This window comes from Syngnathoides biaculeatus, chromosome 17 (assembly GCF_019802595.1).
Source record: "Syngnathoides biaculeatus isolate LvHL_M chromosome 17, ASM1980259v1, whole genome shotgun sequence".
NCBI lineage: Eukaryota > Metazoa > Chordata > Actinopteri > Syngnathiformes > Syngnathidae > Syngnathoides > Syngnathoides biaculeatus.
In genome coordinates, this window is record NC_084656.1 from 5,291,736 (window position 1) to 5,316,819 (window position 25,084).

Sequence of the window (25,084 nt, forward strand, 5' to 3'; positions counted from 1 at the left end):
ACAACGTTTATGAAATAAAACATTTAAATTAATGTCAAGACAACACAAAATAAGCGACGTATTGAGAGAATGCGAGGGGAGGGGCGTTACTGTTACTCGTGTTAGTGCCTTAACATGGCTACGCTTGTGAAAGCAAAACAATGAACTCAAACGCATGTTTGATCAATGTTGTCAACTAATATCCAGATTAATTTTAGGCAATTTTCTGGAGGAATTTTTGTGAAAACTTAAAAATCCGAAAATCCATAGGACTTTCATCACTGTTTACTACAGGGATAAAGGCTCTTTTCCAGAGGTCCCAACACATTTATTTTTTTTTTTACCCCAAGATCTACTTTTAAAGACAGCCTCTCACGATTTACCGTCCGGTTGGATGTTTCTTAAATTGGCAGAAAAAAAAAAGTTTCTGTTCACTTCTAAAATAATTTTGCTACTGCCAGCACATGTTAAATCCATGAAGATTGATGAGCTAGTCACACACAAAAAAAAACAAAAAACATGTAAGTCCGAATCCTGTTTCACATTTGAGCTAGTGTGTTTTGGACCAAAAAAAGTAAATCCTTTTCATCATTTTGGTAAAGGTCTTTGTGTCATCAGTCTATAAAACCTTAGTCAAGAACTTTGACTGCCTCTACCTTTCAGTAAATTCCAGATTGGCCTTCCTATAATTCTTGATAATGTTTGAGTTCAATTTATGGTGTCGCCTCTGTATTTTTGTTCACAGTCGTTTGCTAACAAACAGCTTCGAACAAGTTTTCTACTGATGTGATTCAAGGAATATATGGTTTGTGCGATTTAACATATTCATTCAAACGTCTACAATTGAATGTTTTCAGCATTGTCAAATTGAATTGCACATTTGTGGACTGGATTATGCAAACACTACTACGGATGACATTTTGGGGAGAGGTGAAGAATCAGGTAAGGAAGAAACTATTACAGTATCGGACTAATACCAATCCAGGAATTTAACTGTTATACAGTAGGCATCCCTCAAAAGTTACAGACTTTAAACTACTATATTGTTTTGGCTTTTTATATTACATGCGATCAAGTATTTTGAACTTAAATGGACTCAAATCTCATCACTGCTGATGTCCAGCTGATGATTCATGACATTTTGTTATTTAAAAAAAAAAAAAAAAAAAAAAAAAAAAAAAAAACCTCAGTGCCCACCCCACTGTGCTTTCTTTTCACTTCTTCATTTCCACCACTGGACATTCCCACAGAAGTTATGGCTCTGAGTCTAGACCGCACCATTGAACTTTATTTTACGACAGTGTGACAGGCAGAGCTTGAGATTCTTTTTAGCCAAGTAAGCTCCACTAACTGATTGTAAACCACTTTGTTAAATCCAAGCACAACAACTGGCCACTTCTAACATCGTTAAGACGTCACCAAACTTTGTTTTCCAATTTTGTTACAGGGAAGAAAATAAGTATTTGAACACCCTGCGAGATTGCAAGTTCTGCCACTTAGAAATCATGGAGGGGTCTGAAATTTTTATGTTAGGTGCATGTCCACTGTCTTCTTCTTTCTTCTTCTTCTTTTCCTTTCGGCTTGTCCCGTTAGGGGTCGCCACAGCGTGTCATCTTTTGCCATCTTAGCCTATCTCCTGCATCTTCCTCTCTAACCCCAACTGCCCTCATGTCTTCCCTCACCACATCCATAAACCTTCTCTTTGGTCTTCCTCTCGCTCTTTTGCCTGGGAGCTCCATCCTCAGCATCCTTCTACCAATATACTCACTCTCTCGCCTCTGAACATGTCCAAACCATCGAAGTCTGCTCTCTCGAATCTTGTCTCCAAAACATCCAGCTTTGGCTGTCCCTCTAATGAGCTCATTTCTAATCCTATCCACCTGGTCACTCCGAGCGAGAACCTCAACATCTTCATTTCTGCCACCTCCAGTTCTGCTTCCTGTTGTTTCTTCAGTGCCACTGTCTCTAATCCGTACATCATGGCCGGCCTCACCACTGTTTTGTAAACTTTGCCCTTCATCCTAGCAGACACTCTTCTGTCACATAACACACCAGACACCTTTCGCCAGCTGTTCCAACCTGCTTGGACCCGTTTCTTCACTTCCTGACCACACTCTCCATTGCTCTGTATTGTTGACCCCAAGTATTTGAAGTCGTCGACCCTCGCTATCTCTTCTCCCTGTAGCCTCACTCTTCCCCCTCCACTTTTCTCATTCACGCACATATATTCTGTTTTACTTCGGCTAATCTTCATTCCTCTCCTTTCCAGTGCATGTCTCCATCTTTCCAATTGTTCCTCTGCATGCTCCCTGCTTTCACTGCATATGACAATATCATCTGCGAACATCATGGTCCAAGGGGATTCCAGTCTAACCTCATCTGTCAGCCTATCCATTACCACTGCAAACAGGAAGGGGCTCAGAGCTGATCCCTGATGCAGTCCCACCTCCACCTTAAATTCCTCTGTCACACCTAAGGCACACCTCACCATTGTTCTGCTGCCATCATACATGTCCTGTACTATTTTAACATACTTCTCTGCCACACCAGACTTACGCATGCAGTACCACAGTTCCTCTCTTGGTACTCTGTCATAGGCTTTCTCTAGATCCACAAAGACGCAATGTAGCTCCTTCTGACCTTCTCTGTACTTTTCCACGAGCATCCTCAAGGCAAATAATGCATCTGTGGTACTCTTTCTAGGCATGAAACCATACTGTTGCTCGCAGATACTTACTTCTGTCCTGAGTCTAGCCTCCACTACTCTTTCCCATAACTTCATTGTGTGGCTCATCAACTTTATTCCTCTATAGTTCCCACAGCTCTGAACATCCCCTTTGTTCTTAAAAATGGGAACTAGAACACTTTTCCTCCATTCTTCAGGCATCTTTTCGCCCGCTAGTATTCTGTTGAATAAGTTGGTCAAAAACTCCACAGCCATCTCTCCAAATTGCTTCCATACCTCTACCGGTATGTCATCAGGACCAACTGCCTTTCCATTTTTCATCCTTTGTAGTGCCTTTCTGACTTCCCCCTTAGTAATCATTTCCACTTCCTGGTCCTTCACTCTTGCCTCTTCAACTCTTCCTTCTCTCTCATTTTCTTCATTCATCAACTTCTCAAAGTATTCTTTCCATCTATTTAGTACACTACCGGCACCAGTCAACACATTTCCATCTCTATCCTTAATCACCCTTACCTGCTGCACATCCTTCCCATCTCTATCCCTCTGTCTGGCCAACCTGTAGAGATCCTTTTCTCCTTCTTTCGTGTCCAACCTGGTGTACATGTCTTCATATGCCTCTTGTTTAGCCTTTGCCACCTCTACCTTTGCCCTACGTCGCATCTCGATGTACTCCTTTCGCCTCTCCTCAGTCCTCTCAGTATCCCACTTCTTCTTCGCTAATCTCTTTCCTTGTATGACTCCCTGTATTTTGGGGTTCCACCACCAAGTCTCCTTCTCCCCTTTTCTACCAGATGACACACCAAGTACTCTCCTGCCTGTCTCTCTCACCTTGGCTGTTGTCGTCCAGTCTTCCGGGAGCTTCGGTTGTCCATCGAGAGCCTGTCTCACCTCTTTCCGGAAGGCTGCACAACATTCTTCGTTTTTCAGCTTCCACCACATGGTTCTCTGCTCTACCTTTGTCTTCTTAATCTTCCTACCCACCACCAGAATCATCCTACCTACTACCATCCTATGCTGTCGAGCTACACTCTCCCCTACCACTACTTTACAGTCAGTAACCTCCTTCAGATTACATCGTCTGCACAAAATATAATCTACCTGCGTGGTTCTACCTCCGCTCTTGTAGGTCACTATATGTTCCTCCCTCTTCTGGAAATAAGTGTTCACTACAGCCATCTCCATCCTTTTTGCAAAGTCCACCACCATCTGCCCTTCAAAGTTCCTTTCTGGATGCCGTACTTACCCATCACTTCTTCATCGCCCCTGTTTCCTTTACCAATATGTCCATTACAATCTGCACCAATCACAACTCTCTCGCTGTCTGGGATGCTCAGAACTACTTCATCTAGTTCCTTCCAGAATTTCTCTTTCAACTCTTGGTCACATCCTACCTGTGGTGCATAGCCGCTAACCACATTATACATAACACCCTCAATTTCAAATTTTAGTCTCATGACTCGATCTGATACTCTTTTCACCTCCAAGACATTCTTAGCCAGCTCTTCCTTTAAAATAACCCCTACTCCATTTCTCTTCCCATCTACTCCGTGGTAGAATAATTTAAACCCTGCTCCCAAACTTCTAGCCTTACTACCTTTCCACCTGCTCTCTTGGATGCACAGAATATCAACCTTTCTCCTAATCATCATGTCAACCAACTCCTGTGCTTTTCCTGTCATAGTCCCAACATTCAAAGTCCCTACACTCAGTTGTAGGCTCTGTGCATTCCTCTTTTTCTTCTGACGCTGGATCCGGTTTCCTCCTCTTCTTTGTCTTCGACCCACAGTAGCTGAATTTCCACCGACGCCCTGCAGGTTAGCAGTGCCGGGGGCGGGCGTTGTTAACCCGGGCCACGACCGATCCGGTATGGGATTCTTTAGATGAACGCTCATATTTGTTTGGCACAGTTTTTACGCCGGATGCCCTTCCTGACGCAACCCTCTGCATTTATCCGGGCTTGGGACCGGCCTACAGATTGCACTGGTTTGTGCCCCCATAGGGCTGCATTAGGTGCATGTCCACTGTGAGAGAGATAATCTAAAAGGAAAAATCCAGAAATCACAATGTATGATTTTTTTAAATGATTTATTTGTGTGATACAGCTCCAAATAAGTATTTGAACACCTGGGAAAAAAAATCTCAATATTTGGTACAGTAGCCTTTGTTTGGAATTACAGAGGTCAAACATTTCCTGTGGTTGTTCACCAGGTTTGCACACACTGCAGGAGGAATTTTGGCCTACTCCTCCACACAGATCTTCTGTAGATCACACAGGTTTCTGGGCTGTGGCTGAGAAACACGGAGTTTCAGCTCCCTCCAAAGATTTTCTATTGGGTTTAGGTCTTGAGAATGGGTAGGCCACGCCAGAACCTTGATATGCTTCTTCTTCTTATGCTTCTTTCCTGGCTGTGGGCTTCGGGTCATTGTCATATTGAAAGTCCCAGCCACGACCCATCTTCAATGCCTTGACTGAGGGAAAGAGGTTGTTGCCCAAAATCTCACAATACATGGCTGTGGTCATCCTCTCCTTAATACAGTGCAGACATCCTATTATTATGACCAAAAACGTCAATTTTTGGTCTCATCTGACCACAAAACCTTTTCCCATGACTCCTCTGTATCATCCAAATGGTCATTGGCAAACTCAAGACGGGCTTGACATGTGCTGGTTTAAGCAGGGGAACGTTCCGTGCCTTGCATAATTTCAAACCATCACATCTTAGTGTATTGCCAACAGTCACCTTGGAAACTGTGGTCCCAGCTTTTTTCAGGTCATTGACCAAGTCCTGTCGTGTAGTCCTGTGCTGATTCCTCACCTTTCTAAAGATCATTGGGATCCCACGAGGTGATATCTTGCATGGGGATCCACTAACATTGAGATTGACAGTCATGTTTAGCGTCTTCCATTTTCTAATGATTGCTCCAACAGTGGACTGTTGTTCAGCAAGCTGCTTGCCAATTTCTCCGTAGCCTTTTCCAGCCGTGTGGAGTTGTACAATTTTGTCTCTGGTGTCTTTGGACAGCTCTTTGGTCTTGGTCATGTTACAAGTTTGAGTCTTACTGATTGCATGGAGTAGACAGGTCTCTTTATGCAACTAACGACTTCACACAGGTGCATCTGATTCCGGATAAGACATGGACTTTTAAAGGCGGACTAACAGGTCTTTGGGGGTCAGAATTCTAGCCGATACACAGGCGTTCAAATACTTATTTGCAGCTGTTTCACACAAATAAATTGTTACAAAAAAAAAATCATACATTGGGATTTCTGGATTTTTTTTTTTTTAGATTATCTCTCTCACAGTGGACATGCACCTACGATGAAAATTTCAGACCTCTCTCACAGTGGACATGCACCTACGATGAAAATTTCAGACCTCTCCATGATTTCTAAGTGGGAGAACTTGCAATATAGTAGGGTGTTCAAATTTGTTTTGTTTTTTTTTCACTGTAGCGGACAAATGGGACCAACGTCAGCCTCTTTCTTAACTTTGCGACCAACAAACAACAGAAATATTGTGAACAATATCAGGTCCATAGACTCAAATCCAGATGTGCGTAGTGACACATTTAATCTTTTGTGGCTAACTCATTTGGGATAAGTTTCACTTGTCCGAGTACTTTTAAATGCAAGATACTTTTTAGTTTCACTTGATTATGTCATGAAGAAACAGTATTTTACCTCTGTTATAGTGCTCTAAATGCTCCTCGATATTCTTGTTCATCAGCAATTACTTGCGTGATGTAATTGTTTCGTGAGCAAAGCTTCTCCAACGGGTGCTGTTTCACCAATCCATCATAACTACTAGTCACCTCTATCTCCAGTTCACCAAATAAATGGCAATAGCAACTCATGGCTACACAAACTTTTCATGCACATGCCAAAGACTTATATTGAAAAACAATATCTTATCACCAAAAAAAAAAAACAAAAAAACAAACCTGCTTTTATTTTATTTATACATTGTTGTTTGCCCAAACGTAGAAAACACCTTACAGTAAGTTGCAGTAAATTAAGTTTCTGTAAGGCCCTATTTGTATGTGGTATTGTTTTGGGGCCCTTGGAATGGTGGCAGGTATTTTTGGATTCCAATTTAGCATGAGTTGTAATGTGACTGGGTACTTTTGACCACAGCCACGTGCCAGGAATATGGGGGTGTGCACACTTGTGCAACATGATTATATTAGATGACAGAAAAGATTAAAAAGAACACTAAACTGATTTGTACGGTTTTTAGGTGACATCAATTGTGGAAAAGTTTCTAAAGTGATTTATCTTGGCCTCTCTTGTGTTTTTTTTTTTTTTAACATCCTGGCATGCAAACAGAGGATGTGTTGAGTTTTTTTTATCTACTGTACTGTAGGCTTGTTCCACTGAGTCTTTTAGTAAGTTAGATAAGCAAAATAAAGAAACAAAATAGCACAAGACCAGTTGTTGGAGCTGAATTTGCCGTAAGTTATTTTATAAAGCTTTATTTATTGTATGTTGTTTTAGAAAGAAGAGCAAAGTTGATAAAACAGTAGTGAGGCTGGCCATGATGTACGGATTAGAGACGGTGGATGTGAAGAAACAGGAAGCAGAACTTGAGGTAGCAGGAATGAAGATGCTGAGGTTCTCGCTTGATGTAAACAGGTTGGATAGGATAAGAAATGATCTTATGAGAGCCAAACTTGGATGTTTTGGAGACAAGGTTAGAGAGAGCAGACTTATATCGTTTGAACATGTTCAGAGGCGAGAGAGTGAGTATATTGGTAGGATGGTGCTGAGGATGGAGCTGCCAGGCAAAAGAGCAAGAGGATGACCAAAGAAAAGGTTGATGGATGTTGTGAGGGAGGACATGAGGACAGTGAGTGTTAGAGAGGAGGGTGCACAAGATAGGCTTAGATGAAAAGGATGACACGTTGTGGCAATCCCTCACGGGACAAGCCGAAAGAAAAAGAAGAAGTCATGTTTTTGACATTTCTCAGCAATATCTGAATTTGCACATTCACATTTTATGTAGTTATTTATATATTTATTTGCTGTTCATGCTCAGATTAAATAAAGAATTCAAATGCTACCAGCTAAATCAGTTCTTTAAAAGAAAAATCTTACTCCTCTTAGACAAGAAATTTTGGCAAGGACTTTTTTTTTTTTTTACTTTTGAGTCATACTATTGTAAAGTAACACTCATTTGGGATAAGTTTCACTTGTCCGAGTACTTTTAAATGCAAGATACTTTTTAGTTTCACTTGATTATGTCATGAAGAAACAGTATTTTACCTCTGTTATAGTGCTCTAAATGCTCCTCGATATTCTTGTTCATCAGCAATTACTTGCGTGATGTAATTGTTTCGTGAGCAAAGCTTCTCCAACGGGTGCTGTTTCACCAATCCATCATAACTACTAGTCACCTCTATCTCCAGTTCACCAAATAAATGGCAATAGCAACTCATGGCTACACAAACTCTTCATGCACATGCCAAAGAGACTTATATTGAAAAACAATATCTTATCACCAAAAAAAAAAAAAAACAAAAAAACAAACCTGCTTTTATTTTATTTATACATTGTTGTTTGCCCAAACGTAGAAAACACCTTACAGTAAGTTGCAGTAAATTAAGTTTCTGTAAGGCCCTATTTGTATGTGGTATTGTTTTGGGGCCCTTGGAATGGTGGCAGGTATTTTTGGATTCCAATTTAGCATGAGTTGTAATGTGACTGGGTACTTTTGATCACAGCCACGTGCCAGGAATATGGGGGTGTGCACACTTGTGCAACATGATTATATTAGATGACAGAAAAGATTAAAAAGAACACTAAACTGATTTGTACGGTTTTTAGGTGACATCAATTGTGGAAAAGTTTCTAACGTGATTTATCTTGGCCTCTCTTGTGTTTTTTTTTTTTTTTAACATCCTGGCATGCAAACAGAGGATGTGTTGAGTTTTTTTTATCTACTGTACTGTAGGCTTGTTCCACTGAGTCTTTTAGTAAGTTAGATAAGCAAAATAAAGAAACAAAATAGCACAAGACCAGTTGTTGGAGCTGAATTTGCCGTAAGTTATTTTATAAAGCTTTATTTATTGTATGTTGTTTTAGAAGAAGAGCAAAGTTGATAAAACAGTAGTGAGGCTGGCCATGATGTACGGATTAGAGACGGTGGATGTGAAGAAACAGGAAGCAGAACTTGAGGTAGCAGGAATGAAGATGCTGAGGTTCTCGCTTGATGTAAACAGGTTGGATAGGATAAGAAATGATCTTATGAGAGCCAAACTTGGATGTTTTGGAGACAAGGTTAGAGAGAGCAGACTTATATCGTTTGAACATGTTCAGAGGCGAGAGAGTGAGTATATTGGTAGGATGGTGCTGAGGATGGAGCTGCCAGGCAAAAGAGCAAGAGGATGACCAAAGAAAAGGTTGATGGATGTTGTGAGGGAGGACATGAGGACAGTGGGTGTTAAGAGAGGAGGGTGCACAAGATAGGCTTAGATGAAAAGGATGACACGTTGTGGCGATCCCTCACGGGACAAGCCGAAAGAAAAAGAAGAAGTCATGTTTTTGACATTTCTCAGCAATATCTGAATTTGCACATTCACATTTTATGTAGTTATTTATATATTTATTTGCTGTTCATGCTCAGATTAAATAAAGAATTCAAATGCTACCAGCTAAATCAGTTCTTTAAAAGAAAAATCTTACTCCTCTTAGACAAGAAATTTTGGCAAGGACTTTTTTTTTTTTTTTACTTTTGAGTCATACTATTGTAAAGTAACAGTACTTTTACATGAGTGCAATTTTTGCCTATCCTTTCTCAAATCTAGAGATTCAGTGTGTGAGAGCGTTTGTACAGACAAGAACGACTTAAGCATATGATGGTGGCAGATCAAAGACATTCTTTGCACTGTGCTCCTCAATTCAGTTGTGCATGAGTGCATAATATTCAGCTGATAGGTAGTACAGGGAACTAAATAATAGTATCAACTCAATAGCACAAACTCCAAATATTTTTGGGGAGTTTGAATGAGTTTAACTTCTTCAAGACGTATGTTGTGCACAGATTCCACAGTGACCCGATTCAGAACTCCTTGAAGTTGTGACCAATTATTTTGCACAGGTGATTTGTAAACAATGATCGTGTTGACAATACGCTCAAACAAGAAACCTTGCCCCCAAGTTGGAGACAGTAAAACTTGTGAGGAAGACAATTTCCCCTGCTGTCACTAACAAACAAATGACATCTTAAATGACAATTAACAGAAAAATTACTCTTGCTTATTGGGGTCATGTTAATCACTCAATCCCACAAAATGCACAATGTCATACTGTACATTTAAGGAATGATTAAGGCGTATACTGTAATTTCCACCCTATAAGCTGCGACTTTTTTCAGATGCTTTCAACCCTGTGGCTTATACTGTGATGCAGCTAATTTGTGCATTTTATCCAAACGGCTGCAAGGGGGCAATCGAGTTAAGAGTGAGACCAGTGGAATATATGTGCAGAGGAAGTGACTTTTACCGGCATGTTTTTTAACTGGCCCTGTTAGCACTGCGCCTAGCGTTAGGGCTTTGGTAGCATTTTTCTGCCGTGTCTCAGCGATTTTTATTGGTATGTTTTTTTTTTATTTTTTCATTACCAGCCCTGTTAGCACCGTGCCAGGGTTAGTGCCCTGCTACAGTTAGTGCGGAGCAAGCATGTTTCTGCCGCGTCTCACTGATTTACTTTTTTTTTTTTTTTTTAAACTGGCTCTGTTAGTGCTGTGCTACCATGTTGTTGCTATGTTAAGGTAAGCTAAGGTATTAAAACTTTGAAAACTCTGTGTACCATCTTTCTTTGTAAATATCTCAAGTTTCAATGTGGGCACTTGCATCTGTTACACAGGTGCGGCCTATGTATGACCAAATGGTATTTCCTTTACAAATGTACTGTGTATAGGTTTATAATCCGATGCGCTCTGTAGGCCGTAAATTACGGTAGTCAGTTAAGTAAAGTTTCGACCACTGTTTGGATATAAATTCCATCTTCAAGGCTGTGTTGTTTTGTTATTATCATGACCGCACCCATGTAAGCAAATTCATATTACTCAAACAGATCAAACCATTGTCCACAAATTACTGGAAAGGCACCTAAATGCTCCATTATATTTGTATGGAAAAACTTAGCTAGACATAAGAAACCCTATTTTAATATTTGAAGAAAATGAGGAGATAAGGTAATATGACAATTTTAGCTAGGAAGGTTAATATAATAGGTACTTAATATAATTTTGAGTTTATTTTGTCATTAATTTAAAAACTTACATGAGGCATATATTTTTAACTGTTGTGGTTTTCATCCAAATAATTGCTTGGGGGATCTGAAAGAGGGAATTATTAATACATCTATTACCCGTACTAAATGTATTCACTTCATGTTTGTGAAAGAGCAATATAATGTGACAAAACAATAAAAATATGCCACGATTCAGGCAATTTTCACAGCCTTCATATCAAAAAACCTGTCCACTTGTGCAACATTTTAAAGATAAAATTTACTGTGTGGATGTCCAGTTAAAATAGATATTGACTTCTGTAGCTGTCAATGGCAGCGAATGACTTAAATACTGTAAATCTAATCAATACAAGAGAGCTCCTATTTCATGTGTATACATTAATGTATAATGGATATTCCTGTGTTTTCTTACCATTGTTACAGTGCCGGATACAGTCTTGCAAGACAGCATGCCACTTCTGCTGCTCCTTCTCAGTCATCACACAAAAGTAATGATGACGCGCATAGGGGTGCCAAAGGATGAGTGGGAACTGAGTTGCACACTTGATGAAAGGACTGCTGCCCACTTTGGCTTTGACATCTAAAACAAAGTATGTGACAGAATAACTGAGAAAATGGTAGATAGCATGCTTTGACTGTTTGTATTATTCACATACTGTAGGTCATCATATAAGAAAATTTAAAAAATAAATCCAAAAATAGGTGCACATTTGCACTCCTTACTTCATTCTATGTGATCAAACACAAAAGCTTTATAAAAAAAAAAAACAAAAAAAAACGAAAAACGTTATTTGTATTCCCATTGTTAAATCAAGTTCACATTTAATATGCACTTGTGCATTTCTCATGTACACCTTTAAGAACTCTCAGTGATAGAATGCAGTTCTGCAGTTCTATAATAATAAACACTATGCATTTAAAGTGCCACATTAATTCTATGTTTTTTTTTAAACAGCTTTTGTTGGATCCCATTTGAGTTTGCGTTTGGCTTTTTTTTTTATGTACAATATTTTTGCTATACTACGCTATATTGTGCTTTACGTGCACAATTCATTTAACGAAGGAGAGAAAAACGACTGTACGATATGTGTTGCCAGTCTACTACCTGGAAGGCTTGTGTTAATTAGTTCAATGTAATCTTCGATGGAGGTCAGGGCCTTGTACCCTGCACAGTTGATGGTTACTTTGGGATGCAGACTCCGCTCATGTGCCTGTCAAAATTAAAAAGACTCAATAATAAAATATTGTAATGACCAAGATGAAATTACGTGACATTGCAAGTAAAGTGAACATACCGTTTTGCTCTCATAGAGATTGATGCTGTAATTGTTTGGCACTGATACGAAGCGATTCCTCCACTTTCGATTTTCCTCTAGGTACTGGAACAAATTCCCAGAAAATATTAAACGGCCAGCCAAAGGGTCCTGGTGGAGGGGGGTGGGGGAGAGAGAGAAATACATTTAAAAAAAAAAAAAATCACATTTAAATAACAAAACTTTAAAAGTCGCAGCACGGTGGAAAAGCTGTAGAGCGTTGGCCTCACAGTTCTAAGAATCAGGATTCAAATAGCGGCCCAGCCTGTATGGAGTTTGCATTTTCTCTCCGTGCCTGTGTAACACTGGTCCTTATGGCCAAACAGCTCCACTTTTGTTTCATCAGACCATAGCACATGTCTCCAGAAGTTAAGATCTTTCTCTTGGTGTCTTTTTGCAAACTGTAATCTGTTTTTCTGCTTCAGGATCTGGAAAACAAATGACTTCTGCTGTCTACCAAAAACCTTGGGAGTTGAATGTCCACATATCAGTCTGCGCCCTCAAGCTCAAGTGTGCTTGGGTTATACGGGAAGACAATGACCCAAACCATAATATCAGCACTGCAGTGTTTAAAAGAAGGAGAAATCTGAAGGTTTTGGTGGAGTTCAAGGGCAGGTCATGCTCAAACACTATCCAATATGATTGCGCTAAAACAATTCTGTGATGAAGAATCTACCAAAATTCTCCCAGAGTTGCAAAAGAATCAATCCCAGTTATTGTAAAAGCTTGATTTCAGTTACTGCTGCTGATTACTCTATCAAGATTATATTGAAAGCCCTTGCAGCGAAACTTGAAAATGTACTCCTGTCAGTCATTCACTTTGACCAGACCAGCAACATTAAAGGTAGGAGTTCCAAAAATAATGTCAGATGTTTGCTAAATTTAATAAGCATGTCACAGCGTAAAAACCTAGATTCAAATCATTATGTCATTTGACGCGGGGAAAGCTTTTGATTGATCTAACCAGTTGCGCCACCGTGCTGCCAATTACACACCACTTCTGGAGAAAATCTTAGCTGACTTAAAACGCTGGAATAACTTGCCCATGTCATTACTGGGGAAAAAAAGCTACAATCCTATCAAAAAAAATATTTTCATTATTTCAATGATTCAATTTAAGAGCACAATTAAATGGTATCAAACCTCAGACTCAGCTGTAGTAAAATTTTATTCCAAAAATAAGAAAATAGTATCAGTAAATCCAATCTTCTGTAAACCAAACAGGAGGGAGGCCTAAACGTTAAACACTATTATTTAGCTAACCAATCAATACCTTATCAAATGGTGGCATCACAATGCGGAGTGTGGTTCTTTGCTAGCATTGGAACAAATAGACTTCAACAACAAATTCCCAAAATGTCCATTTATTTCCACTAGTCTTGAATGCCATAAATGCTTTAGGAATCCAATCACCGCTTCCATCTTAAGCGCTAATAGCCCAGATACCCATTTTCATGCTACATGGGGAATACATGTCAATTCAATGCTTCTGGACTTCGGTTACACAAAAACTCATATTTTGAACTTGAGGAATCCATGTTTCCCTAGATCAGGGGTGTTAAACAAATTTTTGTCACGGGCCACATCATAGTTATGGTTACCCTCAGAGGGCAGTTATGATTGTGAAACCATTGCCTTATCATATCATTCACAACATTTTTTTACCTGGTTTTGGAATCAGAAATTAAGTGTAATGGGTTATTATAACTATTACTATTCATGTTTGATAGCACGGAAATGCTTCCAATATCTCAAAGTTGTCATTTATGATATATGACAATGTGAAATTTTGGTACAAATTTTCACAAGAATCAGGGAAGCTAACAAACTAGATTTGCTTTCATGAGCCAAATAGAATCACTTGGCGGGCAGTTCTGGCCCCGGGGCCTTGAGTTTGACACGTGTGTGCCTGTGCCTGTGTATACTTGGCAATTTAAAGGTCAAGTGTTGTCAAACGGATGATTTTTGGTATATTATTAATGAAAAACCCACAGCCAATATGGTCCCATGTGTTTTTTCCACCACAAAACATGATTCTGACATATACAGGTTTTTGTAACTCCCGCCATGAAAATCCTTTCGAGGGATTTGTTTTCGAGAAGAAGCAGGAAGTGACGTACAGGACAGAGGCACCCTCTAGTGGACTTGTTTGTTTACATTATTTTTACCTCCGGGAAGGTAGCTCGTTGTTCCTTTGTGTTAGCCAAAATGCCGCCCCATTGCATTGCTGGACATTGCTTGAACACTCAGGAGAATGGAATTACCCTTCATAAGTTTGAAACAGACCCTGTTCGTTGTGAAAAATAGATTGCACGGGTGCAGAGGACGAGAGCTTCGTGGGTTCCAAATAACAGGCAGGTGTGTATACAGCTCCAAAAAAAACGTAATCGGTCTCACTCATAACGTAGCAAAAGATCCGCGTATGAAATGTGTTGATGTGCGCATACAGCTACTAAAAAAACTAATAGTTTGGGGCGGACCACGTAATCTATCTCTCTCATAACGTAACGAAAAAAGAAAAAGATCAGCGTATGAAATGTGTCGATGTGCGCATTGTCCAGCCAACAATGTCTCGATAGTGTTCATCGCGTACGGTGGCGACTTTGAACATACCCCTAAAAGCAACATAGCTCGGCTCCACCTCCTCCTTATATGCCACAACGGGCGCCGAAGCTCAGCCACACCGGCTGAGGCGCCGCGTTCGGCGTTCACAGCTTCTGCGAAGGCTGCGCGTCGGGCTTTGCCACGGGGGCGGCTCTGAAGAACCCAGCCAAGAATGCGTTACTCAGTCGCATAAAGCGCCCTGGCTCGACTGTGACTAAAGCAGCACAGCTTTGTTCTGTCATAAGCCACACCGGCCGGCTGCGATGAGCCGCGATGGCTAATCTCCGCCGCAGGAGTGGATCGGACGGGATGTGGTTTGGCCGTGATCGGATAGCATCTGAATATGGCTCGAAACAATAGTGTAATATTGCCCCGGTAACTTCACTCGGTTGTGTGGTGTTGTCCTTTTTGAAAAGAGCTTCGGTGTCAGAAGGGGTGTCGGAAAAATACGAATATCTCTGTTGTTCGGCTTCCATAGTAGCAGGCACTGCATGTTTTAAATGGCGGAAGTGACAATGACGTCAAGGACAGAGGACGCGACTAATGTGGCGACCACTTGGATGTCGAGGGACACTCAATTGCGCAACTTTGTGCATGGATGACGCGCACTTTTTTTTTCATATAGACATTGAAGTGAATACTGTTATATGTATTTTTCATTACAATATCTATTTTAGAATGTTTATAGGGATGTCAATCCCACTTTAAGATTAATTGACCTTCCTAATACGTATGTACAATCATTAATCATCATGTTACAAATTGCTAAAAAAAAACAAAACAGTCTATCAAAATGCAAAATCAAGCCAATATTAATCAGTGGATAAATCTCATCATAGAATATGTTGTTAAAAAATACAATAATATAATAATCAAGTACATATATATATATATATATATATATATATATATATATATATATATTCATAAATTGCTGGTCACCTTTCCTTAACATGCTCGACTATCATCTAGACTCTTGATTTCTTAGCCTGGGTAGGATGCCTTCTGACAATATCAAGAATACTTTCCTAATGGTGGAAAAAAAAAGACCTGTATTCTTTGTTGTCAAGGTTGCTGTTATTGTGTATTTTTATTGTATTTTTTTAGCTATTATGATTTTCATTATTAATCTCTTTTTAATTTTTCTTTGCTTATACGTTTTTGAACGTTTTTATGGTGAGAGGACATGTGCAAGGAGTGGTGATTTTCTTCTCTTGTCCCTGTGTTTGTGGTTCTAACTTATATGTTTTTTAACTCAATCCCAATCTCGGGGACAGGACCACGGGTTTGACTTCTCTGGGAGTACTGACTGTGTGATGGTGATCCTTGTCCATGTGTGTTGTGATGGTGCCGGGTGGCGCCTTCGTGGGTCCTTCCCTGTGGCTGCTGGTGGGGCTCCTTTTTCTCTCTCCATTCCTTGCGTCCCTCTCCACTCGCTGGCTCCTCTTGCCGCATGGGGGTCAGGTGTTCTTCTGCAGGCTGTGGGGCCTGATGTGTTTTTGTTTTTTTTTTGTCCCTGCCTGGTCTAGTATGTGAGGAGTCCCCCTCCTGCACTCAGGGGCAGGTAGCGGGTGCCGGGAGGGGTGATGCTACAGGTCTGGATGTGGCATTCCTCTTTGTCAGTGGTTGTCTGGCCTGATGGGCCTGACCTGCAGAAGTCGTGTCTCTTTATCACTCACTTAGCACACATTCACACTATTCACTGGACATACTTTCTCACTTCCACGCTCTCGAGTGGACCCCTGGTCTTGGTTTTATCCTCAATTGACTGAGTGATGTCTTTCACCTCTGTGTTGCGGATACATTAATAATAGGACAGTCAGTCAGTCAGTCTTAGTGTGAATTCACTTGCATGCGTCTGGAGGTCCACACCCCTGGGATTCTTTGACTGGGCGTGGGACTACTCACTTGTTGCAATAAAGAACATGTATATGCGAATTTCTGATGTACTCCTCCTCCCCCAACCCTTATATTCTCATTCTATAGACTTTTATAATTCACTTTGTCAGTCCCACGACATTTCAGTTGTATAGCCAGGTTCACGATCCTTGTCTTGCATGCTTCATTTCCTGTCCTGTTCTTGTCCTATCTTGTCCTGTCCTTCATTCACACGGTGTAGTGCTACATTTTCATGAAACATCCATATTTCATGTCTCTTTATTGGAGATAAGGAATGATTTGCCTCTCTCAATGTGTTTATAGTTAGGACTTTGTCTGTTTCTCTCACTCCTCTAGAAATTCTGTTCTGTTGGACTGAAATAAGAAGAAAACAGAGGCAGCTCAAAAACTCCACTGTGACATAGTAAAACTGTTCTGGCATAAAGGGGATGCAGATTCTCCATTCTGCTTGATCTGACAGCGGAGAAGGGGTGAGGTGGTGGGGAACATACAGAGACAAAGACAGACAGGCACGCACGCGCGCACGCACCCACGCGCGCACACACCCACGCGCGCACACACACACACACACACACACGTTACTACTAAGAGGAACACAAATCATGTAGGAAGTGCATTTTAGATGTTCTCGTGAGATAACGTTGGTTTGATGAGACGTTTATTAAATTTGTGATTTTATGGTTTTATCAGTATGTGTCCAGATCCTGAATCCAAGTGGCCAATACTTTTTCACTGCACTGTAGGTAGGACAACAGATCCTCAGATCCCACTTAATGATCTCATTCATGGAGTACTGCCACATTGTTTTGACAGAGCCAGTATACAGTACTTAAAACGATTGGTTTAAAAAGTGAGGGAACACTGTCCAGTACAAGTATTGAGTTATGAACATTGTCCAGGAATGAATGAAACTCATATCTCAAGGTTCCACTATATAATTTGGAATTAGAGTATGATGTAGTGCAGTTCCACAACACAACACTTAACATGGAGGTTTTTGTAAATGCAGAAACTTGGACACGTCGCTTCCATTAATCATGATATGTTTGTGGCCGGTATCGGTGTCAGACAAGTAGGCTGGGGGGCGGCATGTGGATGGGCGTGGGCAGTTTGATTTGATATTCATTGATTAGCGTTTCGGCTGGGGGTTAGATGTAGCATTGTTGAGGTAATTGCTTGGGGCCATTTCATCGCGTAGGGTGGCTTCTGCTTGGCTTCCCGTTAGAACCTTGCAGTCTTTTATTTTGGATGAGGCTGGAGGCTTTGGACCGCTGGTTCCCAGTGCCTGTTTAGCACTGCCTTGCTCATTTTTTCCACTTCCTGTCCTGACATTTTTTGTCCTCTCATATATGTTGTTTGCTCTTGCTTAATTATTGCATGTCCTCATCACGTGTCTGACTGTATTTTCAATAAACAATGTTTAAAATTTCAATATAAGCAGAGGGAGTCTTTCAAACTCCACTTTTGCACAGCAAAATTGTTCAAGCCCAAAGGGATACATACCCACCAAGAGTAGAGACAAGGCCATGCAGCTGAACAAGACAAGTTGAATTAAAAAAAAAAAAAAATACATTGTGCAAGTGCATTTCAAGCTGTGTATACAGCAGTTTTTGTATGTTGAAAGGCATTATACACATCTACAAGATAATAATGAGTTAATGAAAGTATTAGAACATTACTACAATTCTGGGGGAATTCTGTGTAACTGCACAGCCTTTAATTAGCCTGACTACTCAAGGGTTTTTTTGTGGTTACAACTATTAATGTGTTGACTTCTTTTAAACTACATTCATTTGGTTTGGGTGGCAGAAAACTGCTTTCTGGACTTGCCTTTCTGTGTAGCAACTGTGATTGTGGCCCACCTCCTCCTTCTATCTCGTATCGGACGCTGTTGAAGAGAGCGACGGCATACTGCTGCTTATAAACGTCACTGAATTGTCTCATCACATCTCCGGTCTTCACTGCAGGAAGAGAGAAAGAGACACACATAAAGTACACTGAGAAATCTAAAACATTGGCAAAAGATCAGCAGTGTTTCATTCATGTCCAAAAATCTATTCAGATTTTTCATTTTAGGTTTCTTTGAATAGGTCTCAATACCACATTATATTTTAAATGAAAGAATTGGTGGCACATCAGCAATACATACTGTAGTTAGAAAAAAAAATAGACTAGTCTAAGGTCTAGTGTATTAATGTGTGTTTTTTCCAAATGGTAATATTTACGAAACATCGCCTTGTGGAATTAGTACGTTCTTTGGGTACTCCTGTTTCTTCCCACAACACTAAAAGAGACTTTTTAGAATTTAATATGAATAGTTGTGAATGATTGTTTGTGTTTATGTATGGTGTGGATGAAATTAATTCTGGAAGTTCACAACTGAAATTAATTTAGGGTAGTTGACAGATTTAGCAATTTAGCTTAACAGAATTGGTCTTGCTGTACTTAATCATTCCTGGTTTGTGTGACCACTTTGCTAAGCTCCAACATGACTTCCCCATAGATCAATGAGACAAATCAGTCATGCAAACTAGGCTATTTGAATGTGAAATTAGGACCTGACAGACTGAAGGAATTACTCCCAAAACAAAACATTAAAAGAAAGCAATATTCAAAATAATTTCACAACTGAATTGCTAATTTATATCAAACAAAACAGATGTGGAAGAAGTTGAACAATGAGGCTTCGCGCTGCCCCGTTCACCACACCAACAATGGCTAATTGAAACACAATGAGGCAGAGCCAATATTACCCACATTTCCCAAGCTGGGGAATCAAAATTGCCTAAGTCAAAATTCAAAAAGCCTTTCCTGATAAAAATTCAAATTGAGCCCACTCATTCTGTCACATGTGAACATTGTTAGTGGTCTAGTTTACCCCCTGCTTGTTAAAATGCTTCAATCCAAGACAATGCTAGCTAAGCAGTCAGGCTCGCAGGCTTTGTCAGCTGCAGGAGCATCGCATCGAGGAAGACAAGACCCGATGCAACGTGCCACCAAACTGACCTTTCAGCCTCGCCTGCAGGATAGATGTTTGTCTGTTAGTTATATGCAAGATAAACCTCCTCCCTAATACAATTAAATTAAGAATAGTTTCCCCAAATCATTCAACCCTACTCCAGTTTGATGACTAGGTAGTTTTAAATAGGCCCATATTGTTGGAACTTTTTTGCTAAGTTCCCAATGACAAGGTCTGGCTAAGCATGGCTAAAGGTTTAGTCACAAACATGATGTGGCTAACTACCAGAACATATAAGTGTGGCAAGAATATTTTATACTGTTTGCCTCATTGGCTAAGAGGTTTCATGACCCAGTGCCAACCCTGACAAACGTTTACATGATCTGGAAGGGGAGTCTCATTGTGTCCTTAAATGCAGTCACCCGTCTTTAAGTGATCACATTTCTTTTTCAGCTCCACCCAATGCCGCATGTTGTCCGATTGATATAAATTGTATTTTATTAAAAGTAAAGATCCACTGCAAAACTATGCTAGCCTGTAAATAAATATAAATTGTGTACATTTTATGCATGTAATTTCCTTTTACTGTTCCATTGTTCACTTGTGAAATGCTTTATATGGCGTGGATTGTAGATTATAAAGCTACTGTGCTGACTATAATACAAATACTATTTGTGAAATGTCAGAACTAATAATGATTTGACTACACTTACTGGCAATAGTGGAGGTTATATGATTATGTCAGCTATTGTATAAACAGATTTAATCATTGGCTTCTGATGGTTAAAAAAAAAAAAAAAAACATCACAAATGTGGATAAAATTTAATGTGTGGCTTTGTTAAGACTGACACAAATTGATGAACTTTTGATCACAAGTCAGATTTGAAATTTTGGTGCAGCTTCCAAATACTCATCTCCATTCATTGTCAGCTGCAGCATAGATGTGAAAACAAAGCAGCGCCTCCTTTTACTGATCAATAAAGGCTCATTCTTGCACAAAATCTCTGCACACACACTCTGACCCAGTTCTACTGGTGCCTTCAAGCATTTTCTGTCCAAGAAACTACTGGAGGGGATGTGCGTCTTTCCCACATTCCAATGCTGGGGAGAGAAAGACAAAAAAAAAAAATTAAAAAGAGTTGTTGTATTTTGCCCAGTCAGCAGTAGACAATGTTGACTGTGCTACGTTTATGGAAGGGACAGCAGGAAGAAGGGAGGCGACCTGAAGTTGGAGTGTAGGAAGGAAAGCGCTGACAAGGTATCAGTGATGTGAGAAGAATTTGGACGAGACAGAACAATGACACCAAACTTTTATAAAAGCACTAGGTACTCTACAGATTGTACAAGTGAGATGTTTAAAGATAAAGCAGAAAGGAAGACAGCTTGAGAAATACAAAAATAGTTTTTGTGGAGGGCTATTTTTGTTCTGATGGGTGTGGGCAGATCATTTCAAGGAGGCCAGTCAACCGGCAAGATCAAAAACATTAAAAACACTACTACAGTAGTTATGCGGTCTGATTTTCTAATCCTTTTAGGACAACTTGTTTTTCTAAATGAATACCCATATCCGGAAAGAATTTGAGAGCAGTAACCAATAGCTCTGTGCTCCATCACCAGGCGTCAAGGAAAAAAATGCATTAACTCCTTATTTTCCACTGGCTGCCTTGTTGTGCCAAAGTAACCAAAATATTCCGGTTCAGGGAACCCTCACTGTGTCTTGAACTCATGCACACCATAGAGCTAAAATCAAAAATGTATTTTGTGTCGTTTAGTCTCAAATGTTTTCATTAAGTGTTTGACTGGTCATAAAAGACGCACAGGAAAGACATGTCTACATTTAGTAAAACTATTTAGTTTGAATCCATATGAACTTAAACAGTCAGTGGCAAATTTGTTTGATTTATTCAGTCAGCTGTCCTCTGTGTATGAAGTTTACATTTTTTCCTCCATCAATGCAGTAAGCTTTGTTGCATTTTCTTCCTTTTTGTTAGCATTCTATATGTTCAATACTGACTACCAAGACACAGGCAAATTACTAGATGCATTCAAAATTATCAGTGTAGTGTCACTGTAAATACACTGGAACATACTAACCCTTAACTCTTTAATACAGCTGAACAACAGTACTATATGTGATTCTAATGTGGTCAAATTCAAATGACACAAAAGACTGTAGAAGCAAAATTCAATTCAGTTCAATTAGAGAAATCACTGATGGCAGTTGGGCGGAGATTGAATAAATAATAGTATGTACATTCTTTTGGAGGTTAGGATGTTGTCACTGTAAATCACAACCAAGAGCAATTTAGCAAGAAAGGAACTAACAATAGAAATAGTACGACCGACAATCCGTCCAAAGGTTTGGGCTATATACCATCAAAATGTATAGAACACAGTGTATCTTTTTTTAACCACAGCTTGGATATAATTATGGAAAGGTTTTCAACTGTGTTAACATACTTTCCTCAGAATTCTATAAAGCAAAATGTTTGCATAGACGGTGACTAGCTAATGCTAAATCAATACTGGCGTTCAGGTCATTCAATGTCACTACAAAATAAGGTACAGTATAATTAAACAACTGGAGCAGGAGTCCTTACGGTGTGTGGGAAAAGACACCTTATATACTTGTATTTTACTAAAATGATTTTGAAGCCACACAGACAATTAGAGAAAATGTACATATGTAGAATTAATGTAGCCTCATTGTGTTTCAAACACATAGGAGGAACAACTGTCAGCTCTTTGCTGATATGAGTTGGAACACTGCCATTCAAACGACCACAAACTGTGACTGACCTTAGACTAATGCTGACCGTGCTGTTCTCAATATGATCAATCTGATCTGACAAATCACAGCCATGGGCCAATGCAAGGTGAGCCCTTGTGAACTGTTCTTGTGTATGATATAAGATTTAACAGAATACATTAAAAAAAAAAAAAAACAATACTCTTGGTTTGGTATTGCTTCTTGACATTTCCATATTAAGCAACATTAACCAAGGAGTTTTTTTTGTTTGGGCGATAACTTCATATGTAACCCTGACTTTCTGGATATTATTATGGTATTGAAAAGTTCTGATCTGATCTTATACAACTGTTCTATAACTAACATATGTCAGTGTGTTGCAAGTGTTATGTGGGATAATGGGAGGATCAACCTGTGAGAATGTGATTCGACAGAAAGAAGTGAAGAAATCATATAGTCCCTACAAGCAGGAAAACACACACACAAAATGAATAACATTTTCATAGTGACCACACAGTAATGTGCTCCAAGGTGTCACCGAACACACCATATGTATAGTCAAAAATAACCCCGAAAGTTTAGCAAAGAGTAACAAGCGAATGGTGGTTGAAGGGGTGAAAATTGCTAAGGGTTTATATGAGGACAGAATGGCTATTTACTCTTCACCATCTTTGAACGCTTAATTATTTGTTTTTTGTCCTTCACACTCATTTACAAATATATTTGCAGCTCTACCCGTGCCATGGCAGAACATCAGGGAAAAAAAAAAATTCTATCCATGCCAATGACATTGAAAAAGTAGAAACACATTGACAGGCTATCAAGAGGCTGGCAGAAAAATTGGTGTTAAAACTCCAAAACATTAAGGCCATTACAGTATAGCCAATCAGAACAATCAAGTAGTTTCACAAAAGAACAACATCAGCAATGAGAAATACTGTAGTGTAGTTCCAAATTATGGTCAAACCTGCAGAATTATGGTAAATCAGAAACAAAGCAATCGCCTAATACAAATAAATAAAAAAAAATGCAGGTTTGTCCAAGCTGGCACTGGCCAAATATTAAGTTACCAACCTTTTCAAATGCAGATGTATAAAAAAAAACAAAAACAAACTCGCTACAATGTCCACCAAAAATATAGGAACAACATGGTCAATTTCTTCATTTTTGTTGTATACTGCATACATTTGGGGTTCACAACAAAAGATGAATGAGACAAAAGTTCAGAATTCCAACTTTTATTTCATGGTATTTATACCAATCTGTGTTAAACAACTCAGGAGAGAGGACCTTTTGTTTGAATCCACCTACTTTTGAAATAAGCAAAAGTACTGGAACATGTGACTGGTGTGTCTGGTTGCTCAGGTGTTGCCTTTTAGATTGCTGAAATATCAGCTTGTTACGGTCTGAGAAAACTGCATTTGGTGTTAAGCAAACATGAAGACCAGAACTGTCTACTGAAGAAAAGCAAACCATTTTGAATCTGAGAGAAGAGGAAAAATCAAATCAAAGCTATTGCGTAATCATTGGGCATACCCAATACAACAGTAGTTGATGACAGAAAAAAAACAAAGACAACAGTGACATCACTGCCAACCTCCACAGGGAGGGGTGAAGGTATTGCAATCCACTGTTCAAAGACTTAAAAAGCGGCCATACAACAAGATGCAAACCATGCCTCTGCAAAAGACTTGCAAGGCCAGATGGGATTTTGCAAAGAATTAATGAGATGACCCACAAAAGCGTTCCAGTTTTATTTGGCTGATAAAACTAAAATCAACCTCTACCAATGTATTGAGAAAAAAGAAAAGAACTTTTTATGAACAAAAACACACTATCTTTGAAGCATTTGGAGGGAATGTCATGGGTTGGGATTGCATGGCCGGTTCTGGAATGAGCTCAGTAATCAATGTTGATGGAACTCATGATGGGAGGAGCAGAATCAATTCTGAAGTTTATAAAACCATTTTGTCTGGTACATGTATCTTACAGAAAAATAGATCCGAAATAATCAGGAGAATCTTCATCATGCAACTGGATAATGACCAAAAACACACTGCAACACAACAAAAGGGTTTCATCATGGAACAATTTGGAAGCTCTTCGACTTAGTCCATCAACAGACCTTAACCCAAGACAGAATGAGTTTTACTTCCTGAAAAGGAGACTGAAGGGATAAACACCCTGGGGGAAAAAAAACTGAAAGAGGTTCCAGTGAAGGCTTGAAAAAGCATTTGAAATGAAGAATGCAACGGTTTGGTGAAGTCAATGCATTGCAAACTTCATGCAGTTACTGCAGGTAAGGTTATGCCAAAAAATAATGTTATATACTTTAAGTTAATTTAATAATGTCTGTTGCATTACTTTTCCTCAACTGAAAACTGGGTGGCTTCAAACAAAAGGTGCTCTATCCTGAGTTCTTTACCAAATCTAGATGAATGGCATCAAATAAAAGCTGGAATTCTGAACTTTGTCTCATATTCCTCTTTTGATCTAAAACCCAAAGTCTTCAGTATACAACACCAACAAGGGAATTTGTGTACAGGCCACTACATTTCAGTGAGCTGATCCAACTTAGACAAGCAGTTAACATCTTTCAGCGAGAATGGTGTGACTAAATGGATCAGCTTTCAGAGAGCT

At 39.5% G+C, this 25,084-nt stretch overlaps 1 protein-coding gene across 3 annotated transcripts in view; it reads right to left on the minus strand.

Annotated features, from left to right (window-relative positions):
- The window catches only part of niban2a (niban apoptosis regulator 2a), a 59,102-nt gene that overhangs the window by 28,994 nt on the left and 5,024 nt on the right, over positions 1-25,084 (minus strand). For 2 of the 3 annotated variants that reach the window (XM_061800609.1, XM_061800611.1), the window contains 4 exons: positions 18,566-18,696; positions 12,215-12,343; positions 12,025-12,130; positions 11,332-11,499 (listed from right to left, as the gene is read on the minus strand). In XM_061800609.1, the coding sequence (XP_061656593.1) occupies positions 11,332-11,499; positions 12,025-12,130; positions 12,215-12,343; positions 18,566-18,696 (534 nt within the window). Of the gene's footprint in view, positions 1-11,331; positions 11,500-12,024; positions 12,131-12,214; positions 12,344-18,565; positions 18,697-20,717; positions 20,797-25,084 lie in introns of all 3 variants that reach the window. The other variant, XM_061800610.1, reaches the window with a different exon arrangement.